The sequence below is a fragment of the Elgaria multicarinata genome, chromosome 4 (assembly GCF_023053635.1).
Source record: "Elgaria multicarinata webbii isolate HBS135686 ecotype San Diego chromosome 4, rElgMul1.1.pri, whole genome shotgun sequence".
Taxonomy (NCBI): domain Eukaryota; kingdom Metazoa; phylum Chordata; class Lepidosauria; order Squamata; family Anguidae; genus Elgaria; species Elgaria multicarinata.
The window spans coordinates 83,280,282-83,301,939 of record NC_086174.1 but is presented as its reverse complement, the minus strand read 5'-3'; the positions used below and the strand labels follow the sequence as shown (position 1 = coordinate 83,301,939).

Genomic DNA, 21,658 nt, shown 5'->3' with positions numbered 1-21,658 from the left:
CTAGAGGAATTTGGTAAAATGACCACCCTCCACTACATTTCTCTGCAGACAGACACGGGGTGGAGAATTTTGAGATACCATTTGTGTTCACCTCTAGCACAAACTAAGTTTCTTCATATTTAAAAATGAACTGGTACATTACTTGAATAGCATGAGTTACCTTATAATGCTGTGTTATTCTCATTATCTGTGGTTACACTTCCTTACAGACTGTTATTTTTACAGAATACTTGGGAACTACGTACACAGACCCTATCTAATAGTAACACTCCCCCAGCATAGTTCCACTCAGAATGCTGTTTTGGAAGGTACCCAACACTCCAGAGCAGATTTTCAGGGGAGCATAGAGGCTGAAGGGGGTTCGACAGAAATCTCCTCCTCCCGTGATCCACCAGGAGCCCTTCCACTTGTGGGAGGCAAAGGCTCCCACAAGGATCTAGCCCATTTTCTCTTAAAAAAAGAAAAAGAAAGAAAGAAAAATGAGAGAAAGAGGATTTCTATTACATGTAGAATAAATGCAAACACAGGTTGCTGAATTTTGTGTTATAACTAGAGCACAGTGCTTTAAGTAAAATGCTCTCTCAGTATTAATTTCACCATAGGTGACTTCAAAATGTGGCTTTTCAGCACACTTATCACCAGTAGAACAGTGCAATTTCTTTAAATATTAATGGTGATTTTTGGAACATTTTCCCTTCTGCATGAGGCTCCCTCAGGAAATTTATTTTGCTTTTTTTTCTTGCTAATATTGAGAAAACAATTAAAACGCATTTGAGCTATTAAACGGGAAAATATTAAACAGATGGAGTTTGAATATTGGCATTTAAAAGATCCACAGAGATTAAACTTATTAAAAGCCATAAAAATAGGCTGGTCCAATGGCTACAAAGCTAGAATCAGGTTTCAAAGCAGGGTGATTCTGAAATGTAAAAATGGAATAATTGTTATAATTTCAGCAAGCCGCCCAAGAGAGAAGCAGTCAGTATAAGAGGCATTGGGCTGCAGAACTGCTAAAACTACCACCTGAAGTGTATCTATTATAAGGAAGCTAATTTAAAATTAATACATATGTTTTGCAGTTTCAAAAAGAAATGCCCAAGAGAACTTGGAGCAATATTGGGAAACTGGTATTTTAAAACAAATCATCCAATTAAAAATATTTCGGAATAATATTTGTTTACGCAAGAAACTACCTTTGTTAATATCCCTCAATCAGAAACAAAGTTTAACCTATCCAAATTCCCTTTGCAAACACATTTACTTGGACATATTGTCACTCCTGCATTTCTGTACCTTGATCCATCTTTGTAGCCAATGTTTGGAAATATACTGGGGCTAGATCTACACTACTGCTTTATGGCAGCATTGAAGTGCACTGATAACTGTTGAGGCACATTATGCACTCCATGTATCACTTTCATCGTGTTATTTTCTGCTTTTTATTTCACATTATCATATATATATATATGTGTGTGTGTGTGTGTGTGTGTGTGTGTGCGCGCGCGCAAGAGGGATATAGCATTTGAAACAAGCTGAATTACACAGGACGAGAGCAGCAAACATTTGATCTGCAATTTAAAACTTCCCAGCTCATATAGCTGAATGAGACAGCATCCTCTAGTGACTGTTTGTAGTGCAATTTCAACTGCACACAGCAGGAAGAATTGGGGTATTTCAGAAGAATAGGGTTTTTCAAGGTTTATTTTTAAGCAGAATAACTGAAGGAAGGAGCGGGAGACATGCAGGAGATTCACGACATCATCAAAATGCCCTGCAAACTTCCATGAGCATGCTATAAATCGTTTATTTAAAGAAGCCCGTAGATCTGGTCTTAGTTGTATCCAATGGTGGCTTTGCACAAGCCGGGATACCTGATTTACACCAATCACTCCTTATCCATTGCAATCCCATCCACTTCTGAAAAGCTGCTCCTGAGGTTTGCGGTTCCTTCAAGAACATTATGGAAATGGTACAGAGGGTTGTAGTGGAAATAGGCGATCAGTGAAACTCGGGGGCTCCACCTTGCGCTGGCACAAAACTACCATTAAATGCAACCCAATATTGCTAATACCCAAACATTGGAATTCTCTATAATTTGCCATCTACAGCAAAGTGATTTATGGCTCGTTTCCCAGATTCTGCCATCCGTTCAATCCCTTTGTTTCCAAGAGTAAAGTGCCATGTTGTTACAGATTTCTTTCTCCCAGTTCTGCAACAGTGTGACATTCCATCTTGATGTGAATAAATAATGAAAAATGTCTCTAAAATGATGCTTCAGCACTAATCAGCATTTTCCTTGCCAAACAACATCCTGACTTGTTGACATATGTATTTGCAAATACCCACAAATCTAAGTTGTAACATATCTTTCAGCAGTCTTATAGGAATAATTTTTAAGGGAGATGACATTCTAGAAAAGCACTGCTATCATGCAAAATACTTTGCAAAGAATATTGAATCATATTCCATCAGTAGCATATTGAATATTCAATTACTGCCCTTATAATTTGTGGCATGGGGTGGGTGGGTTAAACTGATGTTAGACTGATGTTATTTCATTTACAAGTGAGTTTTCCCTGAAAATGTGTGTGTATGTGTGTGTGAGAGAATTGTCAGTCTTGCCTTGACTATTGATCATGTTAGAGTTAACATAACTTCATGACCTTTCAATGGGCATTACATGTGTGTCAGCTGCCTTGCATCAAGTAAATGTATGGGAATGTGGTAAGTAAAACATTCTCTTTGTGACACTGTTCTAACCTTATTGATCCTCTTTATTCACACACATATACACACACAAAGGCAGTGATTTAAGAATTGAGAAATTCTGAGGTTACCGCAAAGAAATGTCATCTATCGATCAGGTCAGATGATTTTAAGCAAGCCCCCTGGGTCTTTGGTTCAATTCAACTATTATCTCTGGGCTGTTCAGTAAGTCTTCTCTTTGTGTAATTTTATGCCAGACCCAAAGGACTTTTCTATATCAAGTTTTTTTTCTCTCTAATAATAAAGATCATTAAGAACAGGTATTTTATAGTACCAGTATAAGAAAACGAAGGCATTTGACATTATGGAAAACCTTGACATATTTGGTTGGTGTTTCTTTTCTACTGCTGTTATATATGTTCATATGCATAACTTGACACTAGGTGGAAAGTTGAAAAAGTTCTTGGCATTTCATATTATGTAGGTTCCAGACCCACTGATTAGAAATGAATTGACCATGGGAAAATGTAGTGAATAAAAAGTGTGTCTTGGACTGCAGAGACCTGGCTACAAATCCCTGCTCTTCCCTAAAGCTAATTGGATACCTTGGGACAATCACTGCCTCTTGGCCTAAACTCCCTCATAGAGCATCATCAGACAGGTGGATTTTCATGTTGCCCTACCGTCACTATGGCCTCCTGCTGCTGTCCTGCAGTAGCGACAGTCTCTTTACACGGGGAGAGAAAGAGGAAGTAGCAACGACCATTCAGGGGCTGCTTTTCCTGCACACAGCAGGAAATGGCGGCACATTCAGCTTATTTTTTTAAAAAGGCAGATTAAAATGGGTCTATTTTGTGACAGAAAAATGGGCAAGAGGCACATGGGAGGCGGATGATGTCGTCTAAAGGACAAGTGAACATTTGTAAGTGGGCAGTTGTGAGCATGCAATAAAACGCTCGTCTGATGACGCTCATAGAGTTGTTGTGAGGATAAAATGGAGCAACTCCCATGTACATCTGAGGGCATTCAAAGAAGAGGTTACTCAAGTGGGAAACAAATATATGAACTGTAAAATATGGCATAGTTTTAATATATTCAGAGATAGCACTAGATCACTATTTGCTAGCCAGTATGATACATGAAGTGAACATAGAATTCTGGCCATAAAAAACCAAGTTAAATATTTGGTTTGTGTACTCTTTGCAGCAAATGAGGATCATCTAAAAGGAATGCAGAATAGATTGCAAAATGCAGAGGAAAAGAACTCTGATCTCCTGAGAGCTTTGAATGACACACTGGGGAAGCTGTCAGCAATTCCTAATGGTAAGTAGGACGGATTCAAACTATCACCAATGAAAAATTGAGCTGCAGAGTGCCCCCTAAATTCAAACACACTTTTCCATCTTTCCTTCCAGGCTGTGTGCACTTACAATGGGCAATATCCAATACTGCCTCTGCACTCCTTTTGTTTCTCTTCCACCAGTGGGACTCACTGCAAGTGCAATAGGAACCCAGTGCTTCCTAAAGCAACTCCAGAAACAATCAGAAATGCTCCTTTCTGGAGTGAGACAAGACAACAGAGCTCCCTTCTGAAAGCTCTGCTGACCTGCCCTATTCCATAAACAAGCATCTCCATTTGTTCCATTTGCATCAGGATCCACTAGCTTCCCACTGTAAGTCCCAGTGCAGCATTGGATACTGCTCAGTATTTCCTATCTTTGCTGCTCCTTGTTTCCCCCTCACAGAATGAATCTAGCTGAACAGGGAACATGTAGTTCATGAATGAGGCCTGTGTGGGGCCCTCCAGATGCTGTTGGACTGCACCATTCCACACCATTGACTGTTTTGGCTAGGGCTTATGGGAGTCGTCGTCCATCCATATCTCGAGGGCCACATGTTCCCTGCACCTAGGACAATAACCCTTTTGCCACAAATGGTTAGTGAGTGTGTTTAAACCATGCTTATGTAGCCACCATGGTTAGGAATGGTTCACATGACACGGTAAGTCATGGTTCGCACGACACTAAGCCATATTGTATAGCTCAAATTGCTTAACCACCGTGGCTTGTTGTGTCATCTCAACAGGGTCTCAATCTTTTCATGCTGCACTGTGGTGGTTTTATTACCCCTACCCCCACAATGGGTCATCCACCTGAAGCTTCACCAAAAGTGAGAGCCCCTTTCATAGCCCACAAACCAGTCTCAGCCCCAGGAAGAAGTGACAAAGTGCTGAGAAACTTGGCTAAATATAACTTTATCTTTCACTTTTTGAAAAAAAAAAGTGTATTATACTTTTTACTCCATCCTGCAAGTTCCCTTGGCTGTTTCAGTTTTTTAGGGATGCTGGTGAGCTGTGCTCTGCAGAAGAAGGAATACATGGTGTTCACTTTTTCTTTGGCCTTGCAGGAGCTGTCAGTTTCTTGTCATTCTTTGCAACCAGTTCTGGAAGTTGTTTTTTTTTTTAAAAAAAAAAAGAAACGAAAGACAACATGCTGCCAGCCAGTCCCTCATTTCTTTAGCCCATTTCCTCAAAGTATTTTTACTTGTGGTTACTGTGGCAATCTAGAACTGAGACAAGAACAAACATTCACAGAGGAAAAGATCTAGTTAGATAAAACTCATCATTTCCACAGAAATATCCAAAGTGTGTACATGTAAGGGACTGAAATTGGCTGAGACACTTTGCATCCAAAGGATGTAAACAGACGCCAAGATCTGCTGCCAGTGTTCTATCCTTATGGGCCAACTTGGCATGACATCATAGAGATTTTGCCATACTTCCTACTGGAGAGACCAATTCTCTGTGGTATGGTGGGGAGGAGAGAGATGGTCTGAGCTATATAAGGCTCAGCATGATCTCTGCAGTGTGCCAAGCTATGCTGGATCACAGACATCTTTGCTTCAACAAAGTTGTGATCTAATTAAATTCACTCAAAAGCATCTGTGCTCTTTCCTTTGCCAGGGCAGGTGATAGGATGGCTTTGGTTTTATGAGGGAGGAGGGATGTAACAAACATGAAACCATGCCCCAAAGGTGGCTCCCTTGAAAACAATATACTCATTTTAATATATATATATATATATATATATATATATATATATATATTAGAATAAAGAAATTTAGATTTCAAACATAATGCAGTAAACTTCCAGCCAGTTCAATTCACATATGTTTGTAGTCTTCCATTTTCACAGAACTGATAGCACTGGGCACCACTCCGCTCCACTGACATTCTTTCATGAAACATTGAGCCAGCCAGGCCAATACTAGCAATATGTGATGGTTGCACTTACTGATGAGATCTCATTACAATGCCATGAGAACTCACTGAGCAGATTTGGCTCTTCGTAAGACAAACAGGTTGTGCAATAGTAGGTTCTGGCTAATACATCGTCTGCTCTCTTGGATTAGGTGCAAGTTTAGTTAAGTTTAGATAAGTTTCCTATTTAATCCATGATTTTGCACTCCTTCAACGTTAGTATGTATCTTTCCAAACCTGAAGGGCTTCGCGATTCAGCAACGTATTTTTAAAAAAAGCATGACAGATTCTAACCGAAATGGGTGTATGTGCATACAATAAGTGGCAGCTCTCTCTATCTTTCTCATTTTCCTTCCTCCTTCCTACAGATACAGCAGCCAAGGTACAAGCAGTCAAAGACAAAGCCCAGAAAGCTAATGATACTGCAAATGATGTACTGGCTAGAATCAGAGATCTCAACAAGAATCTCCTGGGCTTAAAAGATAACTACAGAAAACTTGCTGATGATGCAGCCAAAACAAATGCTGCAATGAAAGATCCCACCAAAAACAGTAAGATTTTATTTTCCATATCTACTGTTGTTTCTTCATATACACAATCTTCTGAAATGCACAGATTGCCCCTCCGTATAATTTAAACAGAAATATAGATGTTGTAGCTATAAATATAGATGTTGCTGTTCTATATATATTTTTAATGGGACTGTCCTGGTAATATTCCAGGTGTGCTTCCTCACCTAGTTGTTCTGCATTCTTCCAATAGCAAATAATTGGCATATGTTTTCAAGAATCCATTCCCTGGGTCCATGGAACATTTCTATTAATAGGAACAATTTTAGCTCTGAACGTTAATAATAATGTTTTTTTTAAAAAAAAAGTCCTTGAAAGAGCATTCCCAGGACAGCGGAAATAATGACAAGCTTTTGTTGTACATGAACATATCAACTTGGTCTATGAGCTAACCTTTAATGGGGAAAGCATGAGAAAAGAGTTTAATAAAGCTGTCTTTGGGTTGTAGAAGATGTATTATAGCCTCTTGGGTAATACAGCAATGTTAAGAGCATATTTTATGCTGATCCCTTAGTTATTATATTCACTGAGTAGCACTGTGGTGCATGGTAGGAGAATCGAGCAAGGATGTATCAAGCACAACTGTATGACCTTTAGCATCACAATGACACAGCAAATGAACATCCACTTCCATTGAATGTTCCTTATATGCAGTGGTGAAAAAAAAAAATACAGACCTTCTGAGATATTAAATAGATAAGCCCTGAAGTTCTTTTCTAAAACTTCTGAGTTCCATGTTTGGAAGTGCATTTTTTTTTAATTCTGCCTATATTATATGTAGTTGCACAAGTTTTATTTTTACTTTTTTGTGGCATTTGGATGTTTGTCTGGGGTGAGGTGGTGTGTGTGTGTCTGTGTGTGTGTGTAGGACCTGGAAGAAAGAGCTGCTGTTCATGAAACAAGGTGGAGCAAGAGGTGGGGAGACCTGTAAAGCCAAAGAAGAATTGGGTTGGTTCATCGTAGTAATGAGTATCTGTGAATGATGAAATGAAGAAGTGACATTGCCATCTTCTTCACTACAAGCCTCTGCTTTTTTTTTTCTTTTTAAAGAGGAATTAAATATTATCAACAAGTTTGTGGATTTTGAATCTTCAGCAATAATAATAATAATAATAATAATAATAATAATAATAATATAATATTTCTTACCCGCCTCTCGAATTGGATCAAGGTGAGGAACAACAACAAGCATAAAATACATAAAACACTGATTAAAAACATAGCATACACTGTTAAAAACATCTTAAAAACATCCTAAAAGCTTATTAAAAGTATCCTAAAATTCTACTGGATAGGCCAGTAGGCCTGCTGGAAGAGATCAGTCTTGATAGCTTTCTTGAATGCTAAAGACTGTCAAGCTATGGCAGTTAGAATGTTCTACCTAAACAAAAATGTTTAAACCCTAAAAATAGGTTGTATCACAATTCCGTCATATCAGTTAGCTACCATAGAGCAGAGGTAGCAGAAGTCAGATGGTGATCTACGGTTAGATCTTTGGGGGATTTGAAGTCGATTGGCAAGGGTTTCTTTCTGGCTACCAGTTATTTTACAGCAGAAAAAATTATAACCCACTCCCCACCCCACACTCTTAAATTTGATTTCTGAAAAAGGATGCTTGAGGGGAAACTAAGGGTGGTTGGTTACTTTGTGGGAAAAGACCTGTGAGGTTGGTTCTGGACTCTTCCACTTCTATGTTCAGTAGCCCATTTTATTATGTTCATTAGCCCTTTTGAACTTGCTGTCTTACAAGTTTCTCTTCTTCTTCTTTTAAATCTCCAAATCTTGTCTACAGGAATCAGTACGTATCAGGATCACTTTATAAGCCTTTCCCCCTTCTGTATGTCTATTTGCTTCATTTTCTAAAAAATACTTGCATGGTACCTAAATCCAAGGTATTGCATTAGAGAAGCTAACTATTTGCTCTAGTTCCAGCAATGACACTAATACTGCCGTTCATCCCAGTAGTGTGAAAAAGACACACCTATGCTCAGGAGCATGTTCATACTCATGTATTAATGGCCCAAGTGAGAAACTGTATAAAGAATAGCAGAAGACACAAGTTGTCATCTTATCAAAAGGACAGATGGAAATGAGGCTCTTGGAAGCTGCAACTCTCCTTTAGAAACTGCATGTTCCAAAATGGAAGACTTGTTACTTCTGTCATTTAAAAACAAGCTGGTTCTCTATTCCACCTTGAAGATGAATGTAATAGTACAACCATCTCTATATCTGATGAGTAAAGTGGCCAACAAAGAACTTGGTTTTTCCTTCTTTACAGACCCAAGATAAATATCTGATGATATAGAATCATTTCTACAACAGAAGGAGGATTTCAAAATTGTTGCCACAATAGCTAACCTATATAGCTAAATTATGGCCACAATAGCAATAGTGACCTGTTAACCATTATACGTTCACTTTGCATAACCATCTAAAATGTTGGCAAAGGATCATACTGCTAGAACCAAGAGCCTTCCCATGAAATTGGCTGGCAGTAGGTTCAGGACAAAGAGAAGAAAGTGTTGCATGAAACAATGCATAATTAGTGGTGCTCATAGATAGTAATAAGGATCAGTCACTGAGACATTTTAAAACATAAGTCAAGTTCATGTATCAGTGTCCATGATAACTGGATGAACCTTTCATCTGTAGTTCTGAATAAAATACCAAATACTGCAGACAAACAATAGGAGAAGGCTATTTATTATAATGATGTCCTCTTCAAGAGAGTCCAAAAACATCCAGATTTTATCTAGCAATCCAGTACTTATAAGCCTCCTTCATGCATTATACACTTGAATGGAGCTTTTACATATAGAAGGAGCTGGTAGCCCCACCATGGACATCGCATGGCTCCTCACTCTTGAAATGTGCAGAGCTCTATGCACAAATGCACAGATTCCTGCATTTTTGCCAATGTGGCAAGCTGTGTGTAGTTGTTGTTATTAATTTCATTTCTATGCCACCAAATCCCCCAAGCTCTCTGAGCAGTTCACAACAATTCACAAGAAATACAAGGTCACTATAAATATACACTAAGAACATGAGAAGAGTCATGCTGGATCAGACCAAGGGACCATTTATTCCAGGATTTAGTTCACACAGTGGTGAACTGGCTGTTGATCATGAACCCACAAGCAGGACATGAGTGCAATAGCACCCTTCCATCCATGTTCCCCAGCAACTGGTGTACATAGGCATACTGCCTTAGGTAATGGAGGCAACATATAGCCATCAGAACTAGCAGCCAGTGATAGCCTTATCCTCCATGAATTTCCCCAATTCCCTTTTAAAGCAATCCAAATTGCTGGCAATAACAACATCTTGTGGAAGCGAATTCCATAGTTTATCTATGCGCTGTGTGAAGAAGTACTTCCTTTTATCTGTCTTGAATCTCCCACCTATCAGCTTTATGGGTTAATGGGAGAAGGAGAAAAATGTCTCCCTAGCCACATTCTCCAAACCATGCATATTTTTTACACCTCTGTCATGTCTCCTCTTACTCGCCTCGTGTGGCGCAGAGCGGTAAAGCAGCAGTTTCTGCAGCTGAAACTCTCCCCATGGCCTGAGTTCGATCCCAGTGGAAGCTGGTTTCAGGCAGCTGGCTCAGGTCGACTCAGCCTTCCATCCTCCTGAGGTCGGTAAAATGAGTACCCAGTCAGCTGGGGGAAAGGGAATAACGGCCGGGGAAGGCAACAGCAAACCACCCCGCTATAAGGCCTGCCAAGAAAACGTCAGCATTTTTTATGCAGAGCCACACCCTGAAATTCCAGTTGACAGTCTGTTTAGGTTTTGTAATGTTCAGGGACACTGGAAAATTCAATGTGAGATACCAACATAAATTTTAAGGGATAAGGAAAAGGCTTGTGACATGGGCTGCAATGTCTATAACAAGTAATCAAAGTTACCCTGAAATCTGAAATCGTTTTCAAACTTGAGGCTAATAGTTCTTTTTGTAATTTGAGATTGCATAGCTAATGTGCTAATTTGTTTACTAAGTAATGAACTGCCATTTTAAGAAGTAAACTTCTGAACATTGGCTCTCCATACTCTGACATCTGACTTTTGACCTTTCCATATTACACAATCAGTTAACCTCAGAAAAAAACTGTAACTTCAGACCCAGAACATGCTTCTAAACTTTCCTCTTTTGCAACTATGTTGCCTTTAAACCAAGCTCTGAAATTAGTGTTGAAATTATTTTGCATCCAATAATAATGATGATGATGATGATTTATTAATGTGGCAATGAATGTCATGCCTGTGGACTCCTTTCCATCCCCTTTTCCTCTTAAATGTTTCTCTCAATATGTGTATCATGGTTTAAACTAACCACAATTGCATGTTACATCTGAATCAGGAAACCGTGATTTAATAATAAACTAAAAACCACAATATGAAACCAAGATGTTTTATATTGTGGTCTGGAGTCTAAGGTTAACTCATGGTAATAGGAAATGTGATTTAATGTAGCCATGATACAAGCCTCCAGGTTTCAAGGAGGAAATTTGTGAGTGAAGGTGGTGAAACAATAAAGAGACGACACAATGATATGGGTTGAAACTTGGGCCACATTTATTAAATTTTGATCTGCAAAGAGGATCCCTGGCAGCTACTCCACGATTGCTGGCACTAGCCAGTCAATATAATCAGGCAAAACATTCTTTGCCTGCTGGATGTTGATTATAGGATTAGCACCCCTTGGAATTTCCCAAATTTGGGGAAAGGAACGACATCCCCTGTCACATCCCTCCAGGCCATGAAACACTGGATGTGCACGGAGAGATGGCCCCACAGATAATCCTTATTCCCCCCCACCAGGGCCCCAGAACCTTCAGCGGGAGGCCTCAGGCATCACCTGTCACCACCAATGAGACCTCAGAATGATCCCCAGATGCATCCAGGCAATTATAACTCCCCATCAAACCAGCCAACTTAGGGGGATGTGGCCAAGTGAACCAGAAGAAAATCCACCAAGTCAACCTAAGATGCTTTCATGCCACTTACATGTGAAGCAGGCAAAAAGGCTCACAGCCCAGCCAATCAGACTATGTGCAAAAATTTCTGCTCAGCCCTCAAAAGAGTGATCAATTAAGCCCCCATATCATAGAATCGTAGAATAGCAGAGTTGGAAGGGGCCTACAAGGCCATCGAGTCCAACCCCCTGCTCAATGCAGGAATCCACCCATATTGCATACATGAAGGAAGGGAGGAAGCCCTGCTTAGAAGAGGCAGGGAGGAGGCCACACAACCAAATATCTCCTCGTAAGCCCCTCCTCCGGCTGGTGGCACCATCAAGTTCTGCCAGTGCTGGTGCTTATAGATGCATCCCTACTCCCCCTCCTTCAAACCCATCCACAAAAGGCTCCCTATGGTCAGGCAAGACAAATGCAGGGTAGGGCATATATGGCATGACATTCATTAATTCCTGGGTTAATAAACTTGTGGTTCATTGTGTCCTTAGTTTTTACTGATGGCACTGGTATCCACTGTTTAATCTCTTATGTTATTTTTTCACATGTAGTTGCTGATGCAGATGACACTGTTAATAATCTGGAAAAAGAAGCAGATCGGTTGATGGATAAACTCAAACCAATCAAACAACTTCAAGATAACCTGGGAAAAAACATCTCTCATATCAAAGACTTGATAAATCAAGCCAGGAAGCAAGCCAATTCTGTAAGCCTTTCTTTCTTAATAGTTTAAACCATTTCTTTCACTATTTTATTTCATCTGTAAGGAGATTTCAGGAGGAGTAAATAGGGCTGAAGATAACTATATTGGTAACTTAGCCCAGGAAGGCTGGGTGCAGGGCTGGCCTTACTATTAGGAGTGTGCGCTCCGCACCAAAAACTTGAGGGTCCAACAGTGCTCTGATGGAGCTCTGAACTTTTGGTGCAGTTAAGGGACATTTTTTTAAACCATTGGATACTCATGGTGCAGAGTGAAGGTTATTCGGAGCTCCATTCTATTTTCAGATAACTGCTTCATTGTAGTCTACAGCAATTAACAAAAACGTTTACATCTCCATCATTTTTAAAGATGGAGATGTAAAAGAAAAAATATGGCACAATGATATCTCTTAAGGAGGGATATAGACTTGCCATGTTTGAAACAGATCCCTTCATCTCTTGATTTTTTAGGATTTTTTAAAAGTTTGACAGCTCAGCTCTCAGAAGTTTGACAGACAGCTGTTCCGTTATAGTCTATGCTTACATTTCCATCATGTTGAAAGATAATGATATTAATCTTGGCATGATGATAGCTCTTAAGTAGGGCTTTAGACATGTCAAGTGTGATGCAGATGCCTTCATCCCTTGATTTTAGGATTTTTAATTTTTTTCTACCTCAAACCATCCCCCATACACACACACACACACACACACACACACACACACACACACACACACCTGACACTGCATTAATTTACCCCTGCACAGTTATGGAGGTGGCTTTTATCCTTTACTTTGTGGATGCACAGTTGCACATCTCCAGTTTATAAAAATAGAGATCTCCTGCATTCCCTGATCGTTTGACTGATCGGGTGAAATGGGGCATGGGTGGAAGTTAGCGGGCGCAGCAGGCAATGGATGAGGGGAAGAGTGGCCCTCTCCCCCTGCAAAGGATCGGCTGCTTTTGCCAGCCATGCAGGCACCCAGCAGCCCCCCAAAGAAGCAGCTGCTCAGTTGCCCACACACCTCGCACCACGCCTCGCTTCTCGACCCTGCCAGCCAGCCAGCTTACTTTCCTTGCATCACCAGTGTGCTGTCTCTGTAAGGTCTTTCTGCCTTCAGGAGCTGCGCTGGATGGACACACAGGCGCTGCATGGCTCCTGAAGGCAGAAAGACCTTAAAGAGGCAGTGTACTGGCAACACAGGTGTGTAACTCCACCCTCCAAAAAGTAAGTTGCCTGTCAGCAGGCAGGGCCGGAAGGCAAGACATAACAAAGTGCATGCCCTTGGGGCACAGTGGGTTCCTGGCACTTCATGCAGTGACCTGCCTTGGGCGAGGCCTGGCTGGGTGGATATGGATTACATATTAGCCTGATTAGCTTTCTTGGGAGTTGTAGTATAAGGGTTACTGAGAGAAAGATGGGAGCCAGTTCTCATGTCATTCTGATAACATGGGCATGAAGATAACCACAGATAATATTTACATGGGATGGAACCATGGCATTGGCTCTACCATTATGGTTTGTCCATCCCCAAGTAGTATACAAAGAGCTTTGAGGAAGTAGCTTCCATAATGTAGTCAGTAAACATGAACTGGGCCTTAGATAAAACGATACTATGTACTTAAAGTTAAAAATCAACAGCCAATTTTGGGGGGACAGATTGTGTGCCCAAGTTTTAGTTTTAGAATACCTAAACTAAATGTTCTTACATTGGTGTTATTTCATTGATAGACCATAATGAGATCTTATAATTTCTCCTCCTGTCTCAACCCATATTCACATCATTTCTTGTGGTTTGTACCTGGCCTATTATTAAACTGAACCTCATTTCCTTCTTTGGAGTATCATATATCATGGTTACTGGGATTCAGTTACTATGCCACATCTTATCACATGGGAGGGGGAGTGAAATGGGAAAAAAAATTCATGTGATGCTTAAAATCAAATGATTGTCTATCAAATTATAGTTGGTTGTGTGAAATATCTAGCACAAATCAACTGTCAAGTATATAGGGCTCCTCTAAACAAGCAATTTATTGTACACTTGTGATTGGCCACTCACAAAAGTTTGTGGACTTTTAAATGATGTTGTGAATGGCCAGGACATCTCCCACAGCATTTGTTGGAAATTCTGTCATGGAAAGAACCACTTTTAAAGTGGTAACATATAGAAAAAAGTGAAATTTTCTGCCACTAGATGGCACTGTCTCAAAGGAACTAAATGGAAGGGAAGAATTCAATTCAACCCACATGGTCATCATCCATGTAATTAAGCCCGTAACAATCGGCACCAAAAAGCAGGAAGCTCAAACGCCCTGGGGTAAGCAATGCGATTTCCCCTTAATGTAAGGACGCTCATGGTCTACAATTATCCTTTGATGTGCATCAAGCATAACATAAATTGTTCAGTGCTTGAAACAACAAATTGTTGATTCCAGTCTTGCCCTCTGTTTTGAGTATGCCAAGAGGGACTGGAAATCAATCTATCAATTGATATTTATTGACAAACATTAATGGGCAGTATCCAATACTGCTATTGGCCTCCCGCCATTTCTCTTGTGCTAATGGGATCCATTGCTTATGCGACAGGTGTTAGCACTTCTGACAGCAATCCCGGAAGTGAGCGGAAAAACTAATTTCCAACAGAACTCCCTTTTGCAAGGTCCGCTGGCTTCCCTCATTCCAAAAATTATTGTTTCACTTATTTCTGAAGCCTGCAGGTTCTGGTAGCTTGCTGTTGTACTAACAGTAGGTTCTGCTAGCATGCAGGCAGCGTTAGATACAGGCCAATAAATATAATATTATAAGTAATATATTAAATATCCAAAATATGTACTAATTGCTCAAATATTTATATTAGACATCCTCCCTTGATAAAGGTCCAGTTACTTGGGAAATGTATCCATTTTGTTATCAGCAGGCATTGCTTCTGTGTGAGGAAACTTGTAACACCTTTGCAGAATCACCAAGAATATTAAGTGGAATTGCTTTTCCATTTTCCTGATTTTCTTCACCTTGTGTCCTTGGGTTAAGAGCATCATTTTCTAGCCTCATTACTAAGACCCGAATCTGTCTTCCCAATGTAATTACATTTTAAACTCAGGGATCAGCTGGTAACGCTAAACTTATTTGCCATATGACCTGTAAGAATCTGTAAAGAAAATCCCTAGAGATGAATGTTTGGTGAGCTACTGCTTAATTCAAGTCAAATCATCATGCTGCCTGTAGGAAAAATACAAGATGGAATGTATGTACAATAATAGTGATAAAACAATGTGTTAATTTTATAGATAGAGGCAAAACATCAGATTATTTTTTTCACCTCTGAAATAATTTTCATTCATAGATTTCAAAGCTATTTTCTTAACTTTAGCCATGTCTCTGGGTAGACATCTCTGCTATATTTGCATGCGTGGATGGGAAAGCAGTTCAGTAATTCACCCCAGTGGCATTTTAGACATAGCAACAAGTTTTAAAGGCAAACACATTTCTGATCATATTCTGTTTGCGTGTGTGTGCCTTTCAAAGCTGATAATTTTCAGACATGTTTTAATGCAGGTATATTAGCTTAAAAGTTTGTAAATGTAGCACATTTACATTTAAAATCCCACCCCCTTTTACAATGATGTAGCTCTTTTATTGTTCTGAGTTGTATAATATGAATCTGCTACATCCTCAAATTCACAAAACAAATTCATGAACATAAATTGTCATAATTGTGCCTTATGCTTTCTCTCACATTCTAGTTAGCAATTCTTATTGAAAAAATAAATGTGTTATGAAATATGACATATCATCTTTACCCTATATTGAACATTATCTAGCATTCTACTGCCTTCTTTGGTACCCAAGATGACATTTTATACCTGCTTCACACATGCAGTAAGAGTGTTATCACAGGACGGAGGAAACTTTGCCTTCCAGATACTGTAACTGCCATCATCCCCAGCCATTATGGTCAATGTTCAGGGATTCTGGGAGTTGTAATCCAGCCACAAGTCCAGGAGGTCCTCACTCTATAATGTACACATTTACACGAATCAAAGATGGCAGGTGGCGATGAAGGGGTACCCAGAGAAAACTGCTGCTACTGTTATGATCATAGAATTACCCACTTTTAAAAAATGTAACAGATGTGGATATGGTACACTCTTGCCCAGTTTTTACCTGATACAGATGTGATATTCACTTGCATCATCACCCAAATGTCTTTTCATTTTTAATCATGAGCTTAAAAAAGCTCATGATTAAAAACTTTCTTGTTTGTTTTGGTAACAAGATTCTGTAAGTGCAATAAAGCAAATGGTCCAGGACTTTATTGAGTCTTTTATTATACTCCCATAAATGCCAAAGCCTTCTTACATAATGGCAATAATATTACAGTAAGCATGAAGTGAACACTTAATGAGTATTAGATAATTAGTTTTAAGAGTTAAGAGGGTTCCTCTGAGACGGAACTAGCAACAACTGACAGTAGAACTAAAATACGTGACAAGCTTTCATAATGCAAACCCAAGACAATAGAGAAGAATGCATTCAAAATAAGGTAGTAGATGGACCACATGTTCCACAAAGGCCATATGCTTGGTTACCCTTGTGAGTTCATTAGCCACTTACTTCTGAATATATTCAGCAATTGAGTTGTCATAGCTGACCCTTGTACAGAGTCACAGAGTCTAGTAATCCTTATGGCTAAATAATTGCATTATGATGTCTGTGCAGAATGCCAGATAAGATTGCCAATAGCCCATAAGCCCAACCCAGCATTCTGGAAAGTAAATTGCAATGCATTCCATGTGCTTAGACTTCAAGTGAGCATATTTTTTAAAAAAGAAAAAAGAAAAACCCAAATCTGTTGGATTTTTGTGTTGGGGATGAGGATACGTAAATGTTTCATTACCAGTAATCAGCTGTATAACTTGAGTGCTCTCTCTCTCTCTCTCTCTCTCTCTCTCTCTCTCTCTCTCTCTCTCTCTCTCTGTGTGTGTGTGTGTGTGTGTGTGTGTGTGTGTGTGTGTGTGTGTCCTACTTTGTCTTTTCTGTTGTTTTCCATTGAAGATTAAAGTATCTGTGGCTTCCGGAGGCAACTGCATTCGTACATACAAACCAGATATTAAAAAAGGAAGCTACAACACAGTCATTCTCAATGTAAAGACAACCGTTGCTGACAATCTGCTTTTTTATCTTGGAAGTAACAGATATGTAAGTCTGCATTTGTTTTCCATTATAAACATTTTTCTGTGCACCAATACCTGTAGTAGATGAAAATGTATTCAAAGAATATGTCCGGTCCTGGCATGAGCCATGATGAGCTCAGGTAGGTGTCAGGAGGGGTGGCAGATCATATCCCCTGTCTGCGTAATGCAGAGACATCTATGACCGCTGCTGCCTCCACCAGATCATCATGCTCCTGCTGCCACCAAAGCCCACTAGCCCACACTGGAGCATGACCTCCGATTTGTCAAGAAAGCTCTTACTACTGGGTTCTCCAGACTTCATAGCACTAAGTGCTTCACTTTGGGGATGGATTCACTCTGTGGAAGAGATCCTTCCTCGGAGTGAGTAATCATAGGTCATGTGGCCACAGAGGCTGTTTGTTCTGCCACAACTTTGCCACAACAGTGGTAAATGTTGTTTAAACGAGTGCTGAGGTGGCCTTAGAAATCTTGGGATTGTCTGGTTCACCGCTGCTTACCCAGCAGCAAAAACATCTTTGAAGTGTAGGTTGTGGGGAAGAGGAGGAAGCAGCAGGCAGGTCCACCAGTTCTCCTCAGGCAGCACAGTACCTTGTGCCAACCCTGTTAAAGTGGAGGCAGTAGAAGGCCAGGGGAACTAAGGATAAGGAATAATTATTGTAATGGTAAACAAAAATAAAAAAGACTGCCTTTAAAAAAAATATTAGAGATTTCTGGTGTGGTTAAAGTGATAAAACCTACATCAATGGCAGTGGTCTTGTCTTATTTCTATCAGCCAGGAGAAAAATGATTGGGAAACTAATTGGGAGAAAAGCATAATGGGGAAAGGGTTCAGCAGCAGTCTTCTGCCTATGGTATCCATCTGGACCATCTGGTGGGGCTGGGCCCTGGGTGTGCTGTGTTGTAGTGGTTCTGGTCATCTCTGTTGGGTTATGTGTCCAGAAGGTGGTACTGGGGGATTACTATTCGACTCCACAGCCCCTGGCCTGTGGGATTCCACAGGGTTCTACCTTGTCCCCATGTTGTTTAATATCTACATTAAACCACTGGAACTTTGGAGTGAGGTGCCACCAATATGTTGATGACACCCAGCTCTATTGCTCTTTGTTATCTAACCCTATGGAAGCAATTTTAACCCTTGAACATTGCCTGGATTCTATAATGGATTGGATGAGAGTGAACAAGCTGAAGTTAAACTAGATGGAGGTGTTGATCAGAAGAAAGTCTGACTCAAGGACAAATTCAACCTGTTAGGAAGGTGTTGTGCACCATTGCTTGGGAGCGCTCCTTGATCCTATACTGCCTCTGGAACATCAGGTGGCAGTGGTGGCAAGGAGTATGTTTCAACAATTTGGCCTGGTGCGTCAGCTATGACTCTTCCTGAATTGGTCTTTCATGGCAAAAATTATCCGTGTGGTGGTTGCATCACATTTAGACTATTGCAATGTGGAGTTACCCCTGAAGAAGGACAGGAAGCTTCAATTGGTGCAAACTGTGGCAGCGTGGCTGCTAACCAGTGCATGGTATTTGGGCCATATTACACCTGCCCTGAAAGAGCTGCACTGGTTGCCAACTGCTTTCCAGGCTCAAGTCAATGTGTTGGTCCTAGAGATGTAAAATTTCCAGAAATTTTGAAGCCATGGAAAAACACCGGGGGTTTTCCATTTTTTTCAGGGGGAAATGGAATTTTTTGAAAAAATTGAAATAATGCAATATTAGTACTTTTTACAGATTGAAAGTCACTTTGTTACTTTAGGAACATAAAATGTAATTATGTCCAAGTTGGTTTGGCATAAAATTATTACATTTGGTATATTAAAAGTAATGTATTCAAACAATGATTACAAATTTAATTTACTTTTTTTACTTTTTTGGGGGGGTAACAAATGGAGCTACAAGCTCCTGAACTGTTAGGAACACCTGAACTGTAAGGAACCTCTTTGGTTCTGCCAGTTTATGAGGAGCAAGCAAATAACAATTTTAAAAAAGAACAACTGAAGAAACCACCAACATTAGTAACAAAGAAAATTATTTATGTCTCCGCTAGTCCTCCATTGTCAAAACATAAAGCCCCCATTCCAATAAACAGAACTGAGGGGAAAAAAGGGGGGACCAAGATTCAATGAATATGCATGAAATTTAATCAGACTCGTTTTCTGACCTATAGCTATCAGTATTAGTTTCAGTCTCTGCTTCCATGGAAGTGCCCCCTAGAGGCAGAAATGCATCTTCCTCTTGCATTTGAGAGTTGTAGTCTCAGTTTGCAACCTAGGACTTGCTTGTCCTTGGTGCACAGACATTGTAATAATCTGATACTGTACAGTTTTTAGAAATCATTTGGAGAAGTAAATATCTAAACACCTTATCTTAAACATGTTATTCATCATGCTAAAATAAAACATCCCGTAATCTGTTTTTTTCTTCATTTTTTTCAATTTTTCGGAAAAATAACAAAAAAGGCTCCGGGGAAAAACGGGAAAAAACTTTTTTTCCAAATTTTTCCAGTTTTTTTCTGGGCCTTCACATCTCTAGTTGGTCCTAACCTTTAAATCCCTAAAGAGTATGGGACTTGGCTATCTAAGGACCTCCTGTTTCACTATGAACCTGCCAAGATTTCCAGAAGTTGTCTTTTGAGGGCACTATTACCTGCAGACACTAGTTTGAAAGGGCATTTTCCTTTGTTGTCCTCAAACTATAGAAAGCACTCTCTCAAGAATTGCGATTGGCCTCCAATCTTGGCCTTTAGAAAGGGGATAAATTTAGACTTTTAAAATATGTAGTTTTTAATGTTTTGAAGTTTTTACTGTTTTGCTTTTATTGTTGCAAGATATTATTGTTTTAAATTGTTTCACACTGCCTTTTTAGCAGATAAGATGGTATATAAATGATAATAATAAATAAACAAATGAAGGGGGAATTATGATAATAATTGGCTGACCCCAATAGTAGAAATGGGTATATTGTAATGCACATAAATGACAAATAATCATGTTCAGAAGTATATATTCAGAAGGGAAATTTAATAGACCTAGGCAGGATCTACACAGCTGCTTTATAACAGTATTGACAACTGTTGGGGCTCATGACACATTCCATATTCCGTTTTCAAACCGCTTTCGAAGTGTTATATCCTGCTTGGTGTAGATCTGGCCCTAGATTTGGGAGGATTATTCCTTCACTTCAAGTGATGGTGTGTCAGTGCCCTCTACTCACTTTGTTTTATTTTCACTCTTTTACTAAGTCACTACCTTGTTTTGCCTTGCCTTGTACTTCCATTATTGCTTTTGCTCTTAAGTAATCAATTTTGTTATTATCTCTCTAATGCTGTTGATATTTAAAAATATATTTTTTATCCTAGACTGACTTTTTGGCCATAGAAATGCGTAAAGGCAAAGTGGATTTCTTGTGGGATGTGGGATCTGGTGTGGGACGCATTGAGTATCCAGATCTAACCATTGATGATGGATTTTGGTACCGAATTGAAGCATCAAGGCAAGTATTCAGTTCTTCCACCACCACCACCCCACCATATTATGAGATCAAGTGGAGATGCCATGCTTCAGTTTCCTTGTATCCTTGACATTAAATATATCATGGCATAGAGCAGGGCATTTTCAGTACTGGCACCAGAGTCATGCAGCATCTCCCCTGTGGAGTTCATCCCTTTCTGTTTTTAGAGTGTGGGTTAAAATAACTGAATTATTTAGGTGGTCTTTTTTCTTTTTCTTTTTTTGGAATTGGTGAAATTCCAAAGCCAAGAATATGTTGCTGGCACATGAATAGACAGACAATGTTGTCATAGGCCTTAGCTAGACCTAAGGTTTATCCCGGGATCGACCTGGGGTCATCTCTGTTCATGTCAATGACACACAGGATATCCCAGGAGCAGGCAGGGATGACCCCAGGATTATTCCCAGGATAAACCTTAGGTTTAGCTAAGGCCATAGTTTTTATAATGTTTAGGTACTGTTGTTTTATTTTTGTGTTTAATGTATTTAAATTGCTTTGAGCTTCCCAATACGGATGGAAGAGAAGATAAGCATTAGGAATAAATAAAAGAAAATATTTAAAACACCTGTGGCAATCAGTGCTATTTCAAATTCTAGTGACAATCAGTTCTCGGCATCAGGGTTATGCATTGCCTTCTTTGTTTGCTTGTTACTCTGCCAATGGGTAAACTATAAGTCATTTGTCCATATGTTTTTGAGGACTGAGTACTTCCTATAGCATCAGAAGCTAACAGGATGAGTCAATT

At 39.7% G+C, this 21,658-nt stretch overlaps 1 protein-coding gene across 4 annotated transcripts in view; it reads left to right on the top strand.

Annotated features, from left to right (window-relative positions):
* The window catches only part of LAMA2 (laminin subunit alpha 2), a 477,652-nt gene that overhangs the window by 398,430 nt on the left and 57,564 nt on the right, over positions 1-21,658 (top strand). For all 4 annotated transcript variants that reach the window (XM_063124695.1, XM_063124694.1, XM_063124692.1 and 1 more), the window contains 5 exons: positions 3,913-4,029; positions 6,334-6,516; positions 12,059-12,213; positions 17,267-17,410; positions 20,762-20,895. In XM_063124695.1, the coding sequence (XP_062980765.1) occupies positions 3,913-4,029; positions 6,334-6,516; positions 12,059-12,213; positions 17,267-17,410; positions 20,762-20,895 (733 nt within the window). The remainder of the gene's footprint in view (positions 1-3,912; positions 4,030-6,333; positions 6,517-12,058; positions 12,214-17,266; positions 17,411-20,761; positions 20,896-21,658) is intronic.